The sequence below is a fragment of the Callorhinus ursinus genome, unplaced genomic scaffold (genome assembly GCF_003265705.2).
Source record: "Callorhinus ursinus isolate GAN/ISIS: 27379988/994484 unplaced genomic scaffold, GSC_fseal_2.0 scaffold7, whole genome shotgun sequence".
In the NCBI taxonomy this organism is placed as follows: domain Eukaryota; kingdom Metazoa; phylum Chordata; class Mammalia; order Carnivora; family Otariidae; genus Callorhinus; species Callorhinus ursinus.
The window spans coordinates 7,417,270-7,440,853 of NW_027397069.1; the positions used below are offsets into that span (position 1 = coordinate 7,417,270).

The 23,584-nt window shown below is 43.4% G+C and overlaps 1 protein-coding gene across 23 annotated transcripts in view; it reads left to right on the forward strand.

Moving 5' to 3' along the window:
* DOCK9 (dedicator of cytokinesis 9) overlaps positions 1 to 23,584 on the forward strand; it is a 284,204-nt gene that overhangs the window by 101,644 nt on the left and 158,976 nt on the right. For 16 of the 23 annotated variants that reach the window (XM_025874651.2, XM_025874654.2, XM_073894372.1 and 13 more), the window contains exon 2: positions 21,235 to 21,351. In XM_025874651.2, the coding sequence (XP_025730436.1) occupies positions 21,235 to 21,351 (117 nt within the window). Of the gene's footprint in view, positions 1 to 90; positions 358 to 21,234; positions 21,352 to 23,584 lie in introns of those variants that run through there. The other 7 variants (XM_073894367.1, XM_073894355.1, XM_073894368.1 and 4 more) reach the window with 1 other exon arrangement.

A 23,584-nucleotide genomic window follows, 5' to 3' on the forward strand; every position in this document is an offset into this window, starting at 1 on the left:
GGCGTGTGGGAACCTCCCATTCTCCAAGCAGTAGTAACACCCCTGGAGGCTGGCCCTCGCTGGCATGCCCTCCCACCCCACCGGCTCCGTGGACCCAGCCAGCGGGCTGACCACTTGTGCTTGGGAAGCTTCCTCTCTTTGCTCGGGCCAGTGGCATGCTTGTGCCTTGCACGGCCAGGGACTCGCAGCTGTCCCAGTTGCAGACTTTCTGACTTGCGTTTTCAGCCGAGAATGCAGGCTGATAAATGCAGGACAAGTAGTAGAAGTGTCAAGAAGGAGCTGGTGATTGAATCCCCCCAGCAACGCAAGGATGCAGCTCAGGGTGAAGTGGAAGCAGAGGGCCCCGGGCCAGTGCTGGTGAGAGCGGTCGCCCACAGCATTTCTGTGGTCTTCTCCATGAAGTGCTTTCACTGTGTGTGCGTGCAAAGTGTCTTCTGGCAGTCTGGTTTTAAAACTTGCTCTGCCTGTCTCTTGTGAACTCTCCTTTCTTCTCCTATAGATTCACTTTGGTTCCACTTTGATTTTTCTCTGGGTGGAAAGATTGACATTTTGTGGATGAACGTGGTTTCCAGGAGGCTGCTTTGTCTAGAACAACTTTGTATTGTTCAAAGTTATGTCCCACCTAGCTGCAGGGTTGCCAGACAAACCCAGGGAGGCACGTTGCCCTCGCCTTCTGTGGGATTGACGAAGAAGTACTTTGCAAGATGAAAACATTTTTACATGATATATTTATGTTATTGTGAAAATTAAGATGACATTGGGGGGTTTTAAGAAACATGCCTGTTGAAGCTACATGTGTCCTCACTCACTCATTTTAATGGGTTAGCCTTGAACAAAGTAAGAAATAACCTAAACTTTGAGCCAACTGATAGAAACGTCTCCGTTCTTGTCATTAGCTAGCTAAGCTCATAGCAGTTGGGATAAATTCAAAGGGCTCTGGTAGACTTTGTAAGGGAGGAATGTGAAAAATGGTTGTGTTGTTATCATCAATGAGTAGGTTGTGCTTCTCTCTCGGAATTTCTTTAGTACAATAAAGGCACATAATTTTTTAAGCAAACTGCAAAAAACCACGAACATGCACTGCCGAGGGGACAATTGAGCCTTTCAAATGATCTGTTAAAGGGATTGTTAAACTAGTACTTAATGATTTTATATAGTGACTTTTTTTTTTTTTTTAACATAGAGGTTCAGTTGCTGTTATAAAGTGTTTGGTTAACTAACTTAATTTTCAATTACTGTCTTTAATAATCTGAACTTAAACTTCCCTATAATGGATTGGATTTGGATTAAATTGTTTCCCTCCGTGATACGTGAGACTGCCTTACATTGTTTTGCCTTTAAAATGATATTGCTAACTGTGAACTGAGAAAGTCTGTAAATATGATGGGTTTTTTCACTGCAGATTTTCATCCGAGTGATTTAGTTTTCTTCCCCCTGGTATATTGTGTAGAGATGTTATTCATTATCTTGGATTCCTTTCTGCTAGCACAATAGTTCATTTATCCATTGAGTAGCTTGAGCCCCTTCCATGCTGTGTAGATTTAACTGGTTAAAGCTCCTAGCTGATGTAACTTAGGATTTCTTGGAGGAAGTTGTGTGGTTTGGGTTCCCTTGTGAATATTCTTAAAAGTCTTTTGTCAGTGTTTCTCCAGATGTGTAAAAATATTTATCCAGAGGCTTACATATAAAGATGCTGTGATTTTTTTTTTTTTAAATCACACAAGTGACTTTTAAAATATTTCCTTCTTGGGGCACCTGGTTGCTCAGTCTGTAGAGCATGTGACTCTTGATCTCGGGGTCATAATTCGAGCCCCGCGCTGGGCATAGAGATTACTTAAAAAAAATAACAAAAACTTCCTTCTCTTTCTACTGCTCAAAACATCAGCAGCTCATGTCCCAGTTATTTGTTTCAGTCAGTCTCACCCCAGGCAGGTCCATGGGGAGTTCTTTTTCCACTGTCCTGGATGAGGCTGTGCTGGCTGCAGCTGCACCTCGTGGGTGCAGAAGCTGCTGGTGTGTGGAGAGCGCGGGCTCCGAGCATCGGCAGGGACACATGTGAGAGAAAGGTGAAGGTAGCAGGGACACACTGAGAAGCTTTTTCTTATCTGATAGTGTTTCTTCCACTGGGGGAAGCAGGATGAAAAAGAGCTAATAATGGATAAGAGAAGCAAGGATATTTCAGCAGGGCCTCTGTTCAGGGCAGATCTTCTTACTTGTGATTGTGGCTGCTCACGGCAGATGAGAATTCAGTAAACTGCTTGGAGTACAGCCTTTTTTCCAAGATGATTTTTAAAAAGTATGCCAGCACAGTCATGAGATCTGTTTGTTATAGTGCTGTTCCTTATTATTGTCAGCAGCCCAGGTCCTTGGTGAGAGTACATTTGTAACATTTAAATGTAAGTAACTTACTTTATTCAAGAGGTACCATTTTAAAATCACGGTTTTGCTGATTTTAGTTATGTACACAGTCAGTCCTTGGGGGAAATGTTACATAGTTTAGAAAGCATAAAAGTAATGAGTGCGTGTAATAAATATAGTGTGGAAATAGGGAAAAATAAAGTGCCCTTGCCTTTAGTCCGAAAGTGTCCAAAATTAGGTATTTGGTGTATACACTTTCTTTTTTGTTTTGTTTTTATTTTTTTAAAGTAATCTCTATACCCAACGGGGGGCTTGAACTCACAACCCTGAGATCAGCGTTGCATGCTCTTCTGACTGAGCCAGCGAAGTGCTGCTGGTGTATAGTATATACTTTCAAACTTTATCCTGTGCATATAAAAATATAACTTACTGTGGTGTGTGTGTTTGGCAAGTGTACTATACTATAGATTTCTGCATTAATTTTCTCCCAGAACATATCAAAAACACCTTTCTTTGTCATCATAGCTAGATTTATGTCATTATTCTTAATGGCTGTATGGTATTCAATTTTATAGCAGTATCGTAATTTGATGGTTATTTAATTTGTTTCCAGTTCTTTGCAGTTAGTACAATGTATGGTCATCGAGAAATGACTTTGAGGGCTGTGGATGACTAACAGTGCACTTACTAGTAACTATAAGTATATCTTAAAGTACTTAATGCAAGTCAGTATTTGTTCTCTAAAACTTTGATCAGAAGTCTCCTCTTGATGCTCTTCTTTGGCAGTCATTTTTCTTTCTCTCCTGCCAGGACAACGGTTAAGGTCTCCCTGAGCAGCAGCTGCTTGTTCTGTGCTAGGTAAAGCCAATGTTTCTTAGAGAAGTATGTGTATGGACATTCTGAAGTTTCAGAGGCTGCAGAGTTCAACTTACAGGCACCTTCATAGGTGGGTCTTGACCCTTCATTTTGACAGTAAGCAGGGGAGGCCGTGCATGGCGAAACTTCTCCATGCCCATCCAGGCTCACTGCCAACCCCATTGAAAAATGACTTTGTGGGCTGTGAATGACTAACAGGGGAACAATCAGGATATTGTTGACGTCTACAGGTTAGTTACCCTGCTTACATTTGAATACCTATTTTTGCCCCCCAAACTCTAAATTCCTGGAAATAATTTATTCTAATTGTTATTTCTCAGCAATTTAGAGGAACAAGGTGTGGCCTCAGAGTCAGGAATGGCTGGGGTAGCTATCCTTTGTGTTGCCCTTTCATTGGGTTCTTTTCAAGAGGCATCCGAGGACTGTAGTACAGGTCTGATTTGGGGAATTTGGAAGGTTGAAAGATGTGAAGATAAAGAAGAGCTGAATTTTCATGTGTTAGATATACTCATTAGGTATTTTTTGAAAGGTTTCTTTTGAGAGAGAGAGAGAGAGAGTATGCACGTGTGCCAGTGAGTGTGAGCGGGGGCAGGGGAAAGGGAGAGAGAATCTCAAGCAGACTCCCTGCTGATCATTAGCCAGAGGCAGGGGCTTGATCTCACGACCCTGAGATCATGACCCCTGCCAAGATCAAGAGTTGGACACTTAACCCCCGAGCCACCCAGGCACCCCGAAAAGTTTCTTTTTCGGGACACCTTTTCTCCTTGCTGTTTTTCTGGGATTTTCAAGTGGTAAAAACTGAGTCTGAGTTCTGATTTTGATATTTTGAATGAACACATGATTAGCTAAAGGGTCCCATGAGAGGTAGCGCCTGTGGCAATGTAGTAATGGTGGGAGACCCAGCTTCTGGTGGGACAAGTGGCAGTGCTGCCTGGGAAAACCTTTTCTCTCCTTGAAGTTCTGTTTGCTCTAGAAATAGACAAAAGAAGTGAATTAAGACACAGACCCTGAAGTATAAGGTTATGGGCAATGATCATGTGGTTGTGTATATCCTATAAAACTTTAGATGACTGTGATTGAGTTAATTAAATTATGCTTATAAAGCCCTTTGGTCCCGCAGGTTTTCTGGCATCCCTATAGACATCTTTAGAAATAATTAATGATATTAATTACATTGGGATATTTAATAAGTAGTTTTGTTTTGTTTTGTTTTGTTTTTAAAATACTGAGTGGTGAAGGAAAGTTCTTGTAAGCTTTCTGTAGTGACATATTCCCAGGTGATAAAACCAGGAAAGTTTACTTATTCAGGGCCATAAGCCTTCATTATGCTTATTGATTTTCCCCCTTGATTTGTTTATTTGTTTTTTCATTCAACCCACATTTATAAGCACTGAGATTTGCCAGACTTACACTTACTAACACCCTTCCTCTCCTCAAGCCGCTAGGTCTGGCTAATGAGGGGCTCCCACATGGTATTTATTAGGCACAGTGAGTGCTAATCTCATCCATTCTTTTCCACTTAGGCAGACAACACTTAAATTATCATCAGTTCCAGCAAGGACATGTTCTTGAATTTTTAGCGTCCAAAGTAGGCCCAGTTCTGCTTTACAGAAGGCACAAGGGCCCCTGACCGTCCATATGAACAGTCTGCATGAATGAGTCCCCCAAAGGTGCACACATTTTTGTGGTGCTGTCATTGGAAGGAATCTTTGGGGAGTGCATGCTTAGATAAGTCGGGGTGAATTGACTAACCTTGCAGGCATGGAAAACTGTCCCAGAGAAGGGACTTCCACAACCGTGTCACTACCCATTACAACCCAGAGCCACTTTCTGGGATTCTTGCTTCTGTAGAACACGAAAACCCACCCAGCTCCAGTGTGCTGCTTTCTCCTCTTGTTGATCAACAGGGAGGCAGAAGGGCTGATCACTGTTTGTTTGTTTGTTTGTTTGTTTTTTTGACAAGGTAATGCAAATTGCTTTGTTTTTTTGGAGTAATAACAAAAATATTTATATAGTGCCTCACTCTGTGCCAGACACTGTCTTAAGCCTGTTAAACAGGTTATTTCAATTCTCACAGTTCTAGGAGGCAAGTGCTATTATTGTTTCCCTTTTTACAAATGAGGACACAGTACAGAGAGGTTAGGTAACTTGGTAAAAGTTACATCTTTAGTATGTGGCAGAGCCAGGGATTTTTGGCTTCCAGTCAGATTTCCCAAAATCCATACCTGGACACTTAACATATAGTTCATGAACAAATACGAACATATTTGCTTGGGCTTAGCATTGGTATTACAAAGACGAAAAAGAAAGGTTGAAAAACTCCTTGCCCTTTAAAAATTTAGAAATTTTTAGAGAAAGACCAACTTATAAGTGACAGAACAGCAGTGGTTGAGTAGCATAGACAGAGGGATGGCTTTGCCTGAGGAGTTGGAAATACGAACAAAAGAGGATTCATCGGGACTGGGAGTCTTTCTTACTTTGGGTGTCACATTTTATCATCTTCCCAGGAGGTTATATAGGAGTATGGGTTGATGGAATATCTCAGAATCTGGAGACATCTTATTTTCTTCCCTAGATGTATTTTTTAATGAATTTACAGCATGATCCAGGATAACCCTGAAATGCTTATTCCCTAACCAGTAACATGGGCACATTGGTCCCTGTTGTGTTTAGAGGAGGCTGCTGTTTGCTCTACGTGCTCTTAGGTAATGGCGAAGTAAGAGGCCCCCGAACTATGTCACCGGTAGCAGGTGGCGTGGGCGGTCTAACAGAAATCCCTTTGGAGACCAGAGACATATTTTTCGTCCCAGATCTGCCTTGCAATCCCTGCTGATCCTCACCCTTCCCTCCCTTCCACTGCCCCAGCCCTGGCTTCAGTAGTTTTCTCATTTGTAAAATGAGAAGCATGTAGTAAATAATCTCTAAGTTCTCTTCTGGGGCTAAAACTCCATGGTTCAGGGTTATTAGCTTTGATCCCAGAATAACCTGCGATGGAGTCAGGTCAAGACCCTGGAGTTTTAGTTTCAGGTTCTATGTTTAGTTTATTCACAATCTTTTGGGTTTTGAGTTGTAAGAGCTACAAAACAGGGGATATTGGATTGCCACCCAATGTAATGAGTAAGGTGAGTGAAGTGGGTTGGCCAGCCTGGAAATAAATAAAAGTGGCAGCAGAATTTGGAGTTAGCAGGGAGAACTATGCAGGAGATTCACAAAGGCCTGACAAGCCTACAGATGACATATCACTCTGAGTATAATTTTAGAACCAAGAAGGCTTGGAAATTATAGTTTATCCTCAACCTTCCAGAAGTTTGAAATATCCCTGTAATGTTATATAGCTAGTTCTAAGTTTCTCTTAGAGTAACATTTTGAGGCTTTAGAAGTTTTGTTTTGTTTTTTTTTTTAAGATTTTACTTATTTGACAGAGATAGAGAGAGAGCACAAGTAGGCAGAGTGGCAGGAAGAGGAAGAGGGAGAAGCAGGCTCTCCGCCGAGCAGGGAGCCGGACGTGGGGCTCGATCCCAGGACCCCAGGATCATCACCCGAGCCGAAGGCAGCCACTTAACCGACTGAGCCACCCAGGCGCCCCAAGGCTTTAGAAGTTTTAATACTCACTTACTTTCCAGACAAGAGTAGGTACCACCTACCAGTGGATCTCTGAGGGTTTGGCCAAGTTCTCGGAGAGGAGCCAGGCCATAGTTCTGTTTTGGGATCTCCTTGCTATGGAGAGTTGTCACTACCAAGGGAGAAGCAGAAGTGACTGATGCAAGGAGCCCTATACTCAGTCATGAGACCTGGGTCCTGTGTCTTTTAAACCTACTTGACATTTCCAAGCCAAGATTGCGTTTCTATCAGATGGAGATAGTGGTAGTGACTGCCCTCTAGACATCTCATCTCCAAAGGTTATCTAGACTGCCCCGGTCAACTTACCACAGTGAATCTTCCTTGCTCTGAGCTGTGCTCCAGCATGCTGCCAGACTGCTGGTTCCCAAACACAGATAAAGTCCTTTTCTAACTTTGCTTTGCAGAGAAGGCAAAGCATGGCTTATCTGATCCTTGGAGGCCAGCCCTGAACTGGCTTGCTGGCCTCATCTCCCGCACCTTCCCAAATGCATCCTGACCAGGCCCTGTATTGTTTGCCTGAGGGCACTTTCCTACCTGGCACAGCTCTTCCTGTGCCTGGCATGCTTCACTGCCAGACCATTCCTATCTGCCCTTCAAGTCCCAGCTCACATGCGAGCTCCTCCAAGAAGCCCTTTGAAACCCTCTGCCCACATTTTCCCACAGGCCCTATGCTCCTGTGGCCCATCATGGCATGGTTATTCTAGCACATTCAGTTATTACACAGCTCTGCTATTTTTTAGCTAAGGCTTATATTCCAGCTTCCTTCACTAATGGGAGGGGCCTTATGCCCCAGTGCGAACCGTGAGTGGTTTTGTGTTCTTTGTATTCCGTCTCTGACATAACATCAGTGCTCCCCCCCCACCCCTTTTGTTCTTTTTGGCATGGTCCTGGTCGCTCTTTGAGGAATGTATTGGCAAAGAATGGGCTGCAGAAAGGGCTTTCCAGGAGAGACTGGGTCTGTGGATTCTTCCTCAGTCTTTCCGCTCCCCCCTCAAATTTGTAGCCACCGATACCCAAATGAGTTGAATGGCCAAAAGTAAAAAGGGGCGCATCTAGAGGAAGCTGCTTGACTAAATAGGGTGTGGGTATTATACCCTGAAACTCCCTGTGCTTCTGTTATTTTTGATCTAAAATGCTAAGCAGCATTTTATGTGAGTACTTACTTGAGTACAGAAGTGCAGACTTAGGTGAACAAAGTCAAAACCCTTTTCTCTCCCTCTTACCCAGTACCCTTTTGTTACCTGTACCACTTCTTGTCAGCTATTCACCTTCTATGATTGTAGTACATTTGGAAAAAATCATTGTGTGGCCTTAATACCAGCCTTCCATGACTATATGTGGAAAAGGTAATGGAGACCCATAAGGTGTAGGGCAAAGAAGATACCTCTTCCGGGGGGAGAAAGATAGGAAAGATGGGAAAGGTGGGGCCTGTTAGCAACACTGAACAATGCAGGTTGCCTCCTTTACTTGACCAAGACTAGACCTGTTTTGTCTCTAATGTGGGATGGTAGTTTTTCCAAAATCTGTCTTGTCCCCCCAAGTAACGGTTTCAGGAAGTGGTTTGTCCTTTATTTTGCCTTGAGGTTTAAAAAATTACCTGTATGTTAAAGTTTCATACAGTCTGTAATAGCACTGTTTAATAGAAATACAGCATGAGCTACATACATAATTTAAAAATGTTTGGTAGCCAAATTAAAATAAAAAGAAATAGGTGTAATTAATTTTAATAATTAATTTTAACCCATTATTGCCAAAATATTATTTCAGCATTTAATCCTTAAAGAAATATCAAGGCATTGTATATTCTTTTATTCCTACTAAATCTTTGAAATTTTATGCCTATAGCGTTTCTGAATTCAGAATAGCCACATGTGGCTGGTGGCTACTGTATTGAACATTGCAGATCTGTAGACTTATGTATTCTGTCGCTTATACACCTCAAACCAGAAAGTTGTTGTTTGAGGGGGGTGAGTCATTGGATGGGGTACCATATTTGTGACACTGTGGAGGAAAAATGCATGCTTTAAGTGTAAAGTTGGGCTTTCCTCATAAAGATGATTCCTTAAACTGTTTATTGGTAAAGTATATTAAATACTACCTAATGACATTAATATATGTCCCAGCATTCAAACCTGGCTCTTCAGGAAGATTTAGTGTTTGGGGTATGATTTTAAATATTCTTGAGACTGAAAACGAGTGTTTTTCATGAAAGGACTCTCTGCCTTTTCTCTCTCCCTCGGTGAGATCATGGAGCTGGGGGCAGTTCAATGCCCAGAATTGGGCAGAACGCCTCAGACTTCTGATGTGGCAGCTGAAGCATCACAGTGTGGAGTGGTGCTATGCAGTTGTCAAACAAAGGGAAGTGGAGACATTGGGGAGGCATTTCCTGTTCTAGAACTTTGACGTTCCATCGTGCTTATTGCAGGTGGGTTATAGGAAGGGTCCTGGGCTTGGAGCCAGGAAATCCAGTGGTCACCATCTGTGTGACCTTCACTAATTTATGTAGCCCCTCTGAGCTTCAGTTTCCTCATCTGTGAAAGGCTGATGATACTTAAACAGATTTGGGGGGAGGTTTCGTGAGATAATGTGCGTCTGATCCAGCAAAGGCATGTGTGTGTTGTAGGCACTAAAGTTTTCTTGCGTCCAAGTGACACGACTTTGTATGATCCCCATGACCACCATTTCATTCCTGCTCTGAACAGGCACTGTATGTCGAAACTTTTCAATAACCGTGTGATGATGATAGAGAACTTGTTACTTTTCTCATTTTCTGATGTAGATATGGAGATTTAGTAACTTGCCCCAAGGCCACAGAGCCAATAAGCAGTTGGAGCTAGGATTTCCTGAAAATACTTTTTAAATATGAAATTCTCAAACATACACAAAAGTAAACTAGTAGAGGGTTTCTCAAACTTGGTTGAGTATCAGAATCACCTGGCTTTGTTAAAAACCCAGATTGCTAGGCTCCAGCCCCAAAATATCTGATTCTGGAGGTCTGGGATGAATTTGCATTTCTAACGACTGCACCTTGAGAACCCTTGGACTGGTATAATGAACTCCCATCTGCCTGTCACTGCCTCCACAATGGTAAATGTTTTTGGGACCAGGATTTTAATCCTAACTCCTCACAGCTGCCTTTAGCTGGTCCCCGAACAGCCTTTCTGGTGATGAGGTATGCAGAAACTCTTATGAGAACCAAATATGTGTTATGAATATTCCCTCCCCTGCTCCCATGCCCTGCTTCCATCTTCAAATAAGTAGCTTAAAGCTGTTTTGAAATCTGAATATATTGGGCCTTTTAGAGCCTTTTAGCTTAATTACTCGACCTCTTCATTTCAGAGTTCCAAAAATAGCTTTTACTGACATAGGAAGAATTAAGACTTTCAAGAGAAATTCTGGAAAGAAAAATTGTTGGCTGGAAAAGGATCAGCCAACAACAGTACAGATTTAAGATAGAATTATTTATACAGTTACCATGGTGCATCTTTTTCTTTTTTGCTTTCATTATTGCTTTATACTTGTGCAAAAATGGCAGGCAGAATTGGAAGCTGGGATGGATGTGTGAGAGGCACATGCTGAGCCTGCCCCCCAGGCTCTCGGTCTGTTCTCTCTCTCTCTCTCTCTCTCTCTCCTCTGGTATACCCTCCTTTGCCTCTCTTATCCCACGCCCCATGTCAAGGGAGAAGAACTTCAGATCTTTGCAAGGACGAGATCCCCATGCCACTCAGCTCTTTTCTTGTGTGCCTGCTGGGCACAGGGCGTGGAGGAGTCCCCTACATCCCTATCTGGGGTTCTCTCATTAACATTCTCTGCACATCCCCTTTGAGCACAGCTGACTAAATGCAAGCAGCTCTGTGGGTTTTCATTAATTAGTATTATCTTTATTACCTCAGTTTGCATCGTTTTCATGTCTCTTATACCATTTTCTAGATGTTATTGATTTGACAGTTTTCACAGTCTTTAATTCTGTTTATTTTAGTAATGGGATAATAATTTTTGGAAAAACACAGTTATTTATAAAACTGACAAATACAAAACCCAGACTCTTTTCCTTCCATCAAACTGATGTTGAGTGTCCAAGTTTTGCTAATGCTGACATGCCTAATTAAATAAAATCTTCATTTAGTGAGAAGTCCTCTCATTTGAGTGCTTTTTTTAGTGCTGTATAAAAAGGGAATTCAACATCTTATCAGTGTTTATAATATAAAGAACTGTATTCACAAGTGTGTCATTCTTTTAGCCTGCTCTGAGGATAGCACCACACTTCAGTGTGAGAAATCTATTTAGATGTCTGAGACTTTGGTGTCCGCTATGCATTCTTCTAAACATTCGCCAGTTAATTAACCATATGGGAATGCTCAGGTTTGAGCTTGCTTCACAGTCCAAGGTTAGATAAGGTCCTCTTTTCCTCCAGTTTTTTGTATCGCCTGCTTGTGCACACTGTTATTGAAAGTGCAAAAATCAAAATGGAGAGGCCGAGGGGAAGAGCATAGAGCAGGGGTCGGGAGACCTAGGAACCAGGCCCAGGCTTGCCGGCAACACCCCCCAGGCCTGGGGACAGTCATGTAACTCCCACGGTCCTGGGTTTTCCTATCTGTAAAAACGAGAGGGCTAGACCAGATAATCTCAGCTTCCGATGTTTGCAAATCGTAGTTCTAATGTTACCGGACCTCCTGCTCCTTTTAAACAAGCATGGTTCTCAACAGCTGCTGAGGCCATTGTTCCGGCACACACTGATGAACCCTCTGGAGAAGAACATGTACTACCGAAGGGGATGTGATCATATTTTGATCTCCTAAGTTTTAATGTCCTGGGTCGAGGGAGGAAGAGCACGTCTATGACGAGGCAGTGGGAGGTTGCTTTCCAGGGTGAGAATGGCACGGGACCTAGTTCTGTACTGCTCAGCCCCCTTCTTCCTGCACCACTTTGCTTCCTCAGGGCTGTCACAGTGGGGCACACGTGCCACTCTAGCCTCCTCTTCCAGTGCAGGCTGTAGTCCAGGGGTGGCTCAGAAACGCGCGGGCTCCCCAGGCCAGCCAGTCATTGGTACCTCCTCGTACCTCCTCAAACAGAGGCCATTCAAATCGCTTACTGTTTATTTATGTATTGTTTGTTTGTTTGTTTGTTTGTAGGCTCTGTGCCCAGCACGGAGCCCAACTCGGGGCTTGAACTCACAGCCCCAAGATCAAGACCTAAGCTGAGTTCAAGAGTCAGACATTCAACCAACTGAGCCACTCCAGCGCCCCAGTTGTTTACTATTTTATTTTTTACTTTTTTCCTATTTATTTATTTATTTATTTGTTTATTATTCTATTCAGTTAGCCACTGTATAGTACATCATTATTTTTGATGTAGTGCTCAGTGATTCATTATGAGAGACTGAGGGTTGCCTAGGGCAGAGATGGGGCAGGGACTGTTGAGCCGTTCCTCTCCCAACTCCAGCGTGGCCCACCAGTCCAGAGAAAGCAGGGTCCTACAGTTGAGCATTCTTTGTTTCTCCAGCATGTCCATTCCAGAGCCCCAGTGCTCACCTCGGGTAGCTTATTCACGTGCTCTTGGCAGCCACATAGAGTACCCTTTCAGAAAGGGGTTCTCATAAATGTTGTTTTCTCTCTCACGCTGGATTTCCAGAGATGCTGTAGCACCCCTAGAGACTGGTTTCCTAAGCCCTTGGCCTGCTGGCACCCCATCCCCTTTACGCAGCTCTGCCCCAGCTATCCTGAACTGTTCGCTGCTTCCGGAACTCACAGTGCTGAGAGGAGAATTTATCCAGAAGCTAAGGATTCTTTCTTTAGTTTCAGGATTCCTTCCAGGGCCCTGGGAGGGCCTCCAGCAACTTTAACTTTATAGTCAAAATTTTGTATTTTTTTTTTAACCCCTTCCCCTTCCAGATATGCAAATGTCAGCCCCACAAAATCTGGTTCCCATCCAGGAACATGTTCTTTGGTGTCTCCATTTTCTCTGCAAGGAATCCCCAGTCCACCCTGAATCCTGGCTGACTCGTTCCTCTCTTAGACTTGGCTCTGCAGTACCCCACATTGTCAGGTTTCATCCCTCATCCAACATGTATTCATCGGATGCCTACACTATGCCAAGCCTTGTTCTAGATGCTGAGGGAGCAGTAAATAAAATGGAAATCTTTGCTTCTGTGGAGCTTGTAATCTTACTGGGCGGGGGTGGGGTGGGGTGGGGGGGTGGAAGCAGGTTCATTCTAGGCGGGGACAGTTGCCACTCCTAGGTTCCCACCGCTGTCAGTCATTCTGCTCTTACCGTTCACACATCTGTCTGTCTCGCCTTTGGACTGTGAGTTCGCTAGAGTGGGGGCTGTGTCCTTGTTATCTTGGCATCACAGTGCATATGAACAGGCTCAGTAGAAGTCTTCGGAGAGAAGGAACACATAGCTGCTAATGACATTTGCATCGAGGAAGGGATGCAGCTGCTAATTTCCTGTGCCCACCCTAAATATAGGAAAATGAGGATTCTCCCTTCAGATTTAACCGCTTAAATTCCGGGTGGGAGTATGTAGTGAGAGCCGTGTATAAGACAGGAGCAACAGGAAGGCTCATTGGGCCACCCTGATTAACCTCTGGGTTCAGAGGACCTTTCCTTCTTGTTGCAAGCTGCATTGTCCCCTCCCCCAGCGACGGTGCTGGGGTCCTGTTGGCAACTTCAAGAAGTACACCATTTTGAAAGTGGACTAAGTTCCACGAGGAATTTTTATCTCGGCCGATCAAGTAGCTTTTATAGTCATGCAGAAAAATCAAGGAAGTTTTAAATTCTTTATAAGCAGAAACAATAAATTTCTCGTTTCTTAAAATAGAATGCTCCAAGAGTTGCTGTTTCCTCAGTTTGCTATTTCAAGAAGTGGTATTCAGGATTTGAGCCTGTGTTAACATTTAATTACCAGAGACACAAAGTCCAGAAATGACTAGAAAGTTCACGGGAAGCTATCCTGTCAGAGAGAAAAGCAGTGAAATCAGTAAGCCTTCCCGTGGTTTTTGAAGCTTCATACGTGACTGGCCAGAATTGAACTCATTTGCGGGCCTCTGCTCTCCAGCTATGCTGGACTCCAGAGGAATCTCATTTTCTTGGCACAGAGAGGATTCCCTAGCTTCTCTTTGCCTGTGGATCTGGAATTTCAGTTTGCATGGATGTTGGGCAGCCAGACCCACAGCAACAAGTGGTGGAGGAAGGAGTGAGGTCGGAGAACCTCAAAGGGAGGTTAATGGGGAGGGCACTGTGGATCATGCCTTTTGGCACCTGTGACAGCCACAGGATCACCGGCGTTCACCATGCTGCCCCTGCTTTGACCAGTGGATGGGGACTGGTGGGGCCGTGATGTCAGGGGCTCACCTGTACCCATGTTGTTCCTTAAGATGCACCTCCTTCTTCCCGCTGTCCTGATCACATGGGCCTGGCTTCAGGCCTTGCCTGTGGATCTCTGGCAAGGAAGCCAAGGTTTTGATTCATTGTTATGAAAATGTCTGTGGGCGCTGGGCCTCCCAAACTCTCCAGTAGAGTCTGCCTCCACTCTCACCCCACATAACCAGCTGTGAGCAGCGCAGCATGGGGCTCACTCTCGCCTCCTCTGGAATCTTCAGTCCTGCTGCTCTCCTGGCCGTGCCCTAGGGGAGTGGGTCTAAAGTGCTTCTGTATACACCCTGACCCCCCAACTGTTGTTCTTCTCTGTCCTTCCTGACACAAACTTCATCAATACTCTCTTCAGTTTTTAATGTAAGCATCTATTTATGTTTATTTTGGGCTCAGTCCCTGAATTCCAGTGTCATCTCTGTTAGTATACAGTTTCCTCTGTTTGGCCTTTTGTGTTCCCTTCTTTGTGCATGCCCCTACCATTGTTGTCTGTTTTATTTTATATGTTCTTGGAGGGTACAGGAAAGTTTTTGTAAACAGATTGGTAAAATTGAATGTATGTGTAACAGTCATCACTCCCCTCCCTCACCAAAAAAAAAATCACTGTCATGCAAGCAACACATTTAATAATAATAATGCTTGTAATAGTAATACAACAGCTGTAGTTATCATGTGCTTACCGTTTTCCAGGCTCTATCAGGCATTTTACTTGCATGCACTCCACGGAGCCTGGTAACAGCCCCGTACAACTGTGCAGCTCAGCTTTCTTAATACCGTGCTATACTGCCTTCGATTTGATCCACACCTGTGGACTATCTCTGGCCCCACCAGAGCAGATCCAGATTTTGTGAGTGATGAAGCTTAGAAGGTGGGGGGGCCTTGTCTAAAAAGGTAATTCAAAACTATAAATACAAAAGGAGGCATGGAAGTTAATACTTTATTTAGAATTTGAAAAGAAATCACAACAAATTACAAATTTTAAAAAAGCTAACTCAAACCGTAAACATCAGAAATACAGGAGAACAACATTTTTTATAATTTTACAATATTTAATACAACATTTTACAATAAATCTCTTGATATACCTCAATAATACTTTCTTCCCTACATTTTTTGGTTTCATACTATTATTACCTCTTCATATGATCATGGCTTGATGTGATGACTCTGTAATGCAAGGATAGATCATTTCATCTTTCCTGTAGCATTAGTCAACATCTGTATTTTATTAATCATAGTTTAGGAAAGTGTCCTCTAGTTTTATAATGTTTGGTAGCATCACATAAATTTTTAGGACTGAAAAAGACCTCTGTTAGGTTTCTTTCATATATGAGCTGAATAATTTTGGGGCATTCTCAGATTGTGCAATAATTAACTTCAAATATCCCCCAAGTAGTCCTGGGGCCAAACCCCTTGAGATATACCTGTATTGCAACATGGCCCCTGATGCTTCATGTGACATGAGTCATGACATTGGGTGGACTGACACAGTGGCCATGGTCACTTCGGATCTTCCTAAGAAGCCAAGATGCCAAGCAGCAACTGAACTCTACACAGACACGGGGCTTGGGCAGGGGTTGATGCAAGTGATGGACACCGAGCTTTGTGCACAGTCACTGTGTCTCTGGGCTCTGGGCTAGATGCTGGGGGTGGGGTGGGGTGGGCAGAGAGAAGGAGACCCAGCCCTGTCCCAAGGCACTAATAGTCAAGGAGGTAAGCTGTTCACAGGTCGTTTCAACCCCTGGCTGAATGAACTGCACTCTAGGACTACTGCTAAGCGGGTGGGTGGGGGTGTGTGTGTGTGTGTGTCCCTGTCAGAGAAGGGAAAGACTATCTCTAATGGGTTGAGGAAGGTGCGCCGCTGATATAGGGCTAAGTACCGTGTCCTGGGGCTAGAGCAACTCTGCTTTCACTCCCTTGGCATATTTACCTGTGGGAGATTTGTTTTTTAGAGGAAGGATTCTGCTAAAATAGGACATTTGTCGTCAGCCTGCAGAGATGTAGGCTTGTGACAGGTGCAGAGGTGTGAGCGAGTGACTTGTGTCAGAAGCGGAGCCACATTGCTTCTGTCCTGGTCCTGGGGTTAGAGACACAGCTGCCTCCATAGGAGGGCTGCATGTTGGTTAAGGAGTTCAGAACTTTGCGCACTTGAAGAGTTCCCACTCTTCCTTCAGCACCTTGAGGCATCACTTCCGTGGTGAGGTGAGGAAATGTCCCAGCCCATGGGTGGCACTTGGCTCAGCCTCCTCCTTTAGCTCTGCATTTAACTTCCACCAGCACCTTTCGCTATATTGAATTAAATGTTTCCGAGCCACCCTCTTCCACTGTCCAGAAGGTCCTCAGCTCAGTTCCATGGCTAGTCTCCAAGGAGTGACAGCCCTCCCCCAGAACTGTGTATAGAATTTTAGAAAGGAATATGTATACACACTTTTGGGTTGAGTGGGCCTAGGTTCTTAGATGGGTCTATAACCCCAGAGAGGTTAAGAAGCTCAGCACTGGGCATGTTCCTTGTCCCTCTCTGAATTTACAAATTCCAGCCCAGTTCCTGGGACATTGAAATCCCTGGGGAGCTTGTGCAAGCGCAGATGCCTGGTCCTACCTGTAGAGTTTCTGATTCAGTTTACTTTTGTATCAACTTCTCAGGTGATGCTGCTGCTTGTTACCAGGACCCCACTTTGAGAACCATTCTTGTAGACTTTTATAAACTGAAATTACCATGGTCCTCTCCCTGTCAGATTTCACAATAACCTGAGAAACGAATGTTCATAGATAAGGACATTTAACCTCCAAATGAGGACAAAAGCTAAGGAAGTTGTATCTGTAGATTGAGTTACAGTTTTCACTTACTATAAAAGCATAATAATCACGCCCTGTGCAAGTTCTGAATGTCACAGACTCAGGAGCTGACCAAGCTCCCATGATGCTTAGGGAAACACAGCATCTTTGAATATTTAAAATACAAACCAGTGAATTCTTAGGTTTTCAAAACATGGTGGTTCCGATGGCCTAGGAGCAGCTCCATCCATGACCATTGGTTGATTTGGGTAATTCTGGGCCCAGAATCTTGCTTCTGACCATAGAAAATCAAGAACTTGACTCTTGTAGCTGTGTCACCCCAGGAAGGATTAAACTTAAGTGTGTTGATGGCTTTAAAACCAAGGCCATGTGCCAGATCTACGCTAAGCCTCTTTCTACTAAACTGGGGGTGGGGTACTGGCAGTCTGGTAATTCACTAATTTCATTTTGCTGTTAGTGTGACGTTCCTGTCATCGCTGTAGGCTGGTCAGTTCCCTACCCTCGTGGGCTCTCTCCCTGCTCATGTGACCACTGGGAAATGCTTAGTGAAGCTGAAGAACAGTGAACAGCTGTAACCAGTGAATCATCCTTTCAAAGGAGAGTAGAAAATAGGCAGTTATGCCCTTAACCCCCAGTTGAGTAGACCCAGAGGTGTGACTTCCCACGGACCCACGGTCCTTTCTGTTTATAGCTTCTTCTTCTTCTTCTTTTTTTTTTTTTTAAGATTTTTTATTTATTTATTCACGAGGGACAGACAGAGAGAGAGAGAGAGAGAGAGAGGCAGAGGGAGAAGCAGACTCCCAAGGAGCAGGGAGCCCGATGCGGGACTCGATTCCAGGACCCTGGGATCATGACCCGAGCGGAAGGCAGACGCTTAACCATCTGAGCCACCCAGGCGCCCTGCAGCTGCTTCTGTCTTTATCTTCCGCCGTGTGTTTCCTCCACTTCTGTTGCTCCTGCCTGCCTCACCCCTGGGTGTCAGTCCCTTTTGTCTCTTCCTCCCCCACCTCCTCCTTGTCTCTTTTCCTGTTCCCTCACCAATCTCCATTCTCACCCTTTCTGTGAGTGTTTTTAGAGTTTTCGTTTATTAAACCTTTTAAACAATCTAGGTTTAGTCCAATTGGTGAGAAATAATCATGAAATACATTTAAGAACATGTAAACATGTTGTGTGTATCAGCCCCGTGACAGGAAACATATCAATTAATTGGAAATAGAAAATTAATGTAAAGAATTATTAAACTCGTGAAAGGGGATTAACTACTAAGGGGCAAAGGTAACTCTACAGCGTAAATCGGCAAATGACTCTTGGGCCAAATCTGGCTGTTGCGTTTGTGTAAAGTTTTAACACCACTCTGCCCATTTGTTTGTTTATTGTCAGTGGCCACTTTTGTGCTACAGTGTCAGAGTTTAGTAAACAGTAAAGCTGGCAAAAGCCTAAAGTATTTACTCTCGGGCTCTTTTCAGAAAAAGTTTGCCAACCCCTGCTCTAAGAATACAAGAATAGTCTATCGAGGGAGCTGTGCCATAGGAGCAAGGCAGAAAACTCCAAAACATCATAGGCTAAGAAAAGAGCCTTTCCCAGCAGGTCCGTCCAGCAACCTCTCTGATGAGGGCTGACATCGTAGCACAGTTTTCGGACAAGCAGACTGCCCTTGCCTTCTGACCTGAAGGGACTGCACTGCTGGCCCTTGTTGGAAGGGGTAGGAAGGGAACACAGCCAGTGGTACCTTTGGAGGGGCCCAGGGCTGGTGTGGAGGACCAGGCCACCCTCTCGGAGCTTACCAGGTCGCCTTCGTGTGCTGGGCACCGTATGGAGCAGGGGAGAATGCAGTGTCTGTCCCATCCTGCAGGATCTCTCTGTCTGACTTCTTTTTAATATAAGTGTAGCTGTCAGAATCCAGAACTCTGTCATTGTATAAAGCTATGCGCATCTTCTGGTTTTATTAGGAATATAGTCCTGGTTCCCAAGGAAAACCTAACTAATCATGACATCTGTCCATTCTGCCAACAAGCATTAAAGCACTAGGTACAGTGTGACAAACTAAAATAAAGGAACACATTCAAGTCGAATTAAAATATTTTGGAGAATATTTTTATTATTTTCTATGACAATTCTTTCCTTAAAAATACTTTGTGTAAATCTCTCTCTTTTTTGAACCATTTTTTGGAATGTAGAAACGGTTTAACATTCTGAATATCTTGTAGGAAGAAATTATACTCCCATTATGATAGCTTTAATTTTTTGTGTATATTTTTATCTCTGCCCATAAATGTATATTTTGCTTAATTATAATAACGGTGCCCTTGTTTGGTCATTGCATTTTTTTTCTTAGCATGTCCAAACATCTTTGTAGAGTCTGCTTTTAAGTCCCGTAATTGAAGTTAAACATGGGCGTTTGTATTTATGTTAGGTAGAGTAAGCTGATGACCCCTTTAAACAACTCCAGAATCTCAGTGGTTAACACAGTAGGTGCTTTTGTTCCTGCTCACGGATATTTCAGCACCTGTTTTCAGGAGGCAGCCTTCTGTTGGGTAGGTTCAGGATCTCGATGCCTCCTATCTTGGGGCTTTATCCTCTCCTCAAGCCTCCGGAGTCTAGTGCTGGATCCTGTGCATGTGGCCGGCAGCGGGGAGAAGGGCGGGAGGCTGTCTCAGTCACTTAAGGCAGCTGGGACAGAATATAAAGGGGAGGGGAGGCTTAAACAACATATTTATTTCTCACAGTTCTAAATGCTTAGAAGTCTAAGATCAAGGCGCTAGCCAACTTGGTGTCTGGAGAGAGCCCACTTCTTGGTTCATAGATGGCTTTCTCCTCACTGTTTCTTCACATGGCAGAAGGGAGTTCTCGGGGGTCTCTTTAATAAGATTACTAATCAATTCATAAGGCCTCTACCTTCATGACTTAATTGCCTCCCAAAGGCCCGCTTCCTAAAACCATCACATTGGGGATTAGGTTTCAATGTGCGAATTTTGGAAGGATGCAACATTCAGCCTCTAGCAGAGAGCTTTTACAGTCCAGGCTTGGCCGTGGCCACACTCCTTCCCCTCACCTGCCCTTGGCCACAAGACACAGGGCCACATCTAACCCTGGGGAGGCTGGGAAGTGTAGTCCCGCTGTACCTAGAAGGAAAGGAGAGATTTGGGGAACATGTAGTAGCCTCACCCACAATTCCCAGTGTGATGCCACGTACCAGATGTCTTTAATATATTTCATATATTTATTGTCATTTTAATAGACATAACGTTGAGATTATGTAATCATGATTTTTATTAATAGTTTCAAAAAATAATCTTGTAGGAATTATTGATATATGGACTTAGTTACTTCTGAGAACGCGTGTGTGTGTGTGTGTGCGCGCGTGCGTGCGTGCATGCCTGTTTTATCACTTGGCATACTGTGATATAGTTGAATAGGTGTCTTTCTTCCTGACCTAGCCCAGTTAGTGCCTTCCATGTGGGAAGTGATCAGCAAACACCATGGCAGTGCCTGGCAATAGATAGAAGAGATTTTTACTGTGAAGGCTAACTTTGGAAATAGTCAAAAAAGGCATATTCCCTCATTCCTTTTCCCACTTGCTTATTGCCTCTTTATTCTGGTGGTCTGATGGTCATCCCTATCTGCTGAGGTTCACTCAACAAGCCCTGGTTTGAGTGATACCATCCTCCCACCCCCAGAGCTCACATTTTTGTATGTTTAGGTATTATATAATAAGTATATAGACATTTTAGGAGACAGGGGTATTTTGATACTCTGAGAAGAGTTCTGTAGAGTCTTATATGAAATAGTGAGCCCTGTGGATGCTTTAAGCCTGGGCCAAGAAGGCTGCCACTGTTGGTGTCCATCCCTCACTACCAGACCACGGCTGGACCCCTGAGCAGGGCAGTTCTGGCAGATCCTGAGGCTTGGATGGGGACTGACCTAGCCAGGGGTGACCCAGGACACGACGGGACGTTCCATCAGACTTCATAGCCTTCTTTGTGCTTTAATAACTAAATAAGCAGGACTACACATAGACAGAATACCAGGAAGTGTCTTCTGTTCCTTTGAAAATAACTTTTATCTCATTTCTGTCTTCCTTATAGCAAATTAACATACTCTCGTTGCAGAAAAGTTGGAAAATGCAAAAGCAGATAGTGTAAAGTTCTTTAATCTCAAGGAATTGCATTTATCTATAAGAATGTTTCAGTTGCTTATTTTTTCACCCTTTAGGCAAAGCCAAAGCTGATTGAACCACTCGACTATGAAAATGTCATCGTCCAGAAGAAGACACAGATCCTGAACGATTGTTTAAGGGAGATGTTGCTCTTCCCTTATGATGACTTTCAGGTAGATAACTTTTAAATGTGTGGTTGATCTCAACCAACAGTACTTTTTAATCTACTGATTTATTTGTGTGGTTATTTAATTTTACGATTTTTAAAAGATGAAGATGTTATTTAAGAGAGAAAAGTTATATCATTATATTTTTCCATGCATTCCTTTATGGTTGATTTTTTTAAAATGGTATTATTTTTGCATATATATACACACAGATATGAATATGTGTTATGTGTATTTGCATATGCATACAGGCAAATGGATGTAAATGAATACACACATGTATTACATGTAGAACATAAGTATTTTTTGTGCGTGTTATATATATATATATTTCTAAAATATTTTATTTATTTATTTATTTGAGAGAGAGAATGAGAGAGAGAGAGCATGAGGGGGGGAGGGTCAGAGGGAGAAGCAGACTCCCTGCTGAGCAGGGAGCCTGATGCGGGACTTGATCCCAGGACTCCAGGATCATGACTGAGCCACCCAGGCACCCAAGTGCGTGTTATATTTTTCATAAAAGTGCTATACTCTGGGCGGATTTAATGGACACAAGTGCCTCCTGTGTCTTACAAGCTTTGTTTGAAGAGAGATTTAAGGTTTTTGCCCAGTGCCTTGGTGCTAAGGAGGGGATTTGCTGGGGGAGCCCTGGAGGATTTTGTCATCCTTTCAGGATTGCACTTTCAGAAACCACCACAAGAGAACCCTTGGACTCTGTGTGGGCTCACAGAGAAGGGCTTGGGGTAACCAGGAATGTCCTGATGTCTACCTCTCTGGTGCTCTTCCTTGTATCTCAGCAGCTGCTGGCGGAGGACCTGGCACGGCTCCTGCTTAAGCTGCTCTCAGATTGTTGCTTCAAGTCTTCCAGGTTGCGAGAGCCCCGTGGCTAAGCGACCCACAAGAGCTTTGAGGCTAGTGAGGAGTGAGAGCAGGACGTGAACGGTGTTAGAGGCCTGGCAGCCTGGAGTCACCTCGGTTTGTTTGGAGGTTCTGGTTACTGCCCTTGCTCTCTGGGACCTACCTCATCATGGTGCTTCCTTCGTTTTTGCCTTGAAACTTCTTTACCCGGTGCTGTTACCTTCCAGTGCCCTGTTTTCTGTAAATTGAGCTGCCTTATTTTTGAGCTTCATTCTTTGGTGTTTAATTTGAAAAGTACTACAGGGGCACCAGGGTGGCGCAGTCGGTTGAGCTTCCGACTGTTGATCTAGCGCAGGTCTTGATCTCTCAGGGTCGTGATTTCAAGCCCTGGGTTGGGCTCCACGCTGGGTGTGGAACCTACTTAAAAACAAAAGTAAATAAATAAAAATAAATTAAAAAATAAAACAAAAAGCATTACATACTTATAAAACAAAGCAGAATAGGCACTGTTGAAATACTTGACGTTAAAAGCTTCCCCCACCACTTTCTTTCTAATCCCACTGCCCAAAACATAACCTACCACATACAGTTCTGTGCCTACTGCATTGTCTTTAGAAACTTCCATGTTAATAACAATTGTTAAATTATATTCCTTGAAGTTTTTTTTTTTACACCAAATTTCCACCAGTTTACAACAAAGGTGGGAATTCTCACAAATGTTCACTTTTTTTTTTTTAACTTGTTAGGGATACATCTGAAGAAAATGATTACTCTTTAATTCTTTCCTGAAAAATAAGGAATGCCGTAGAAGTGGCATTGGCCGTGAGTGCTGCTGCCAAAGTACCTTCCACTGATAAATGGTTTCAGATCATTCCTCAAAATAGGATGCTTTGAAAACCTCATTGCATGAATAGACTACTCAGCTAAAACATAAATGGAAGCCTCAGAATGATTTCTTTCGCCTGTGATTTTGGCAATAAGTTTATTAGCATGAGAAGTTAAATCAGATGATTATGAATTAGACTTCACATTGACACATGTTTCCTGTAGTGTGCTCCGAGGAAGCTAAAGGTTATCTCAAGTTTCTCTGAGCATGAAGTACATGTATTCTTCTTGGTATGAGTAATAAAGTTATCCCAGTGTTTGCAACCTAGAATGCAAAGTTGTATTTGCAGCCTGAGATAAAATTATTTAAGATGCAAACAAACCAAAGAAACAAGATACAGTTAATTTAGTATCATCTTTTACCCCAGGGACCAGGAACCTGGATGTTTAAAGCAGTTGTAGAACCAGATGATTGAAACTCTCAGAAAAACTCCTTTGTCCCTTTTGCTTATTACTATTTCCCTGGAGATACCAGGCACAAATTTTCTAGGAAAGG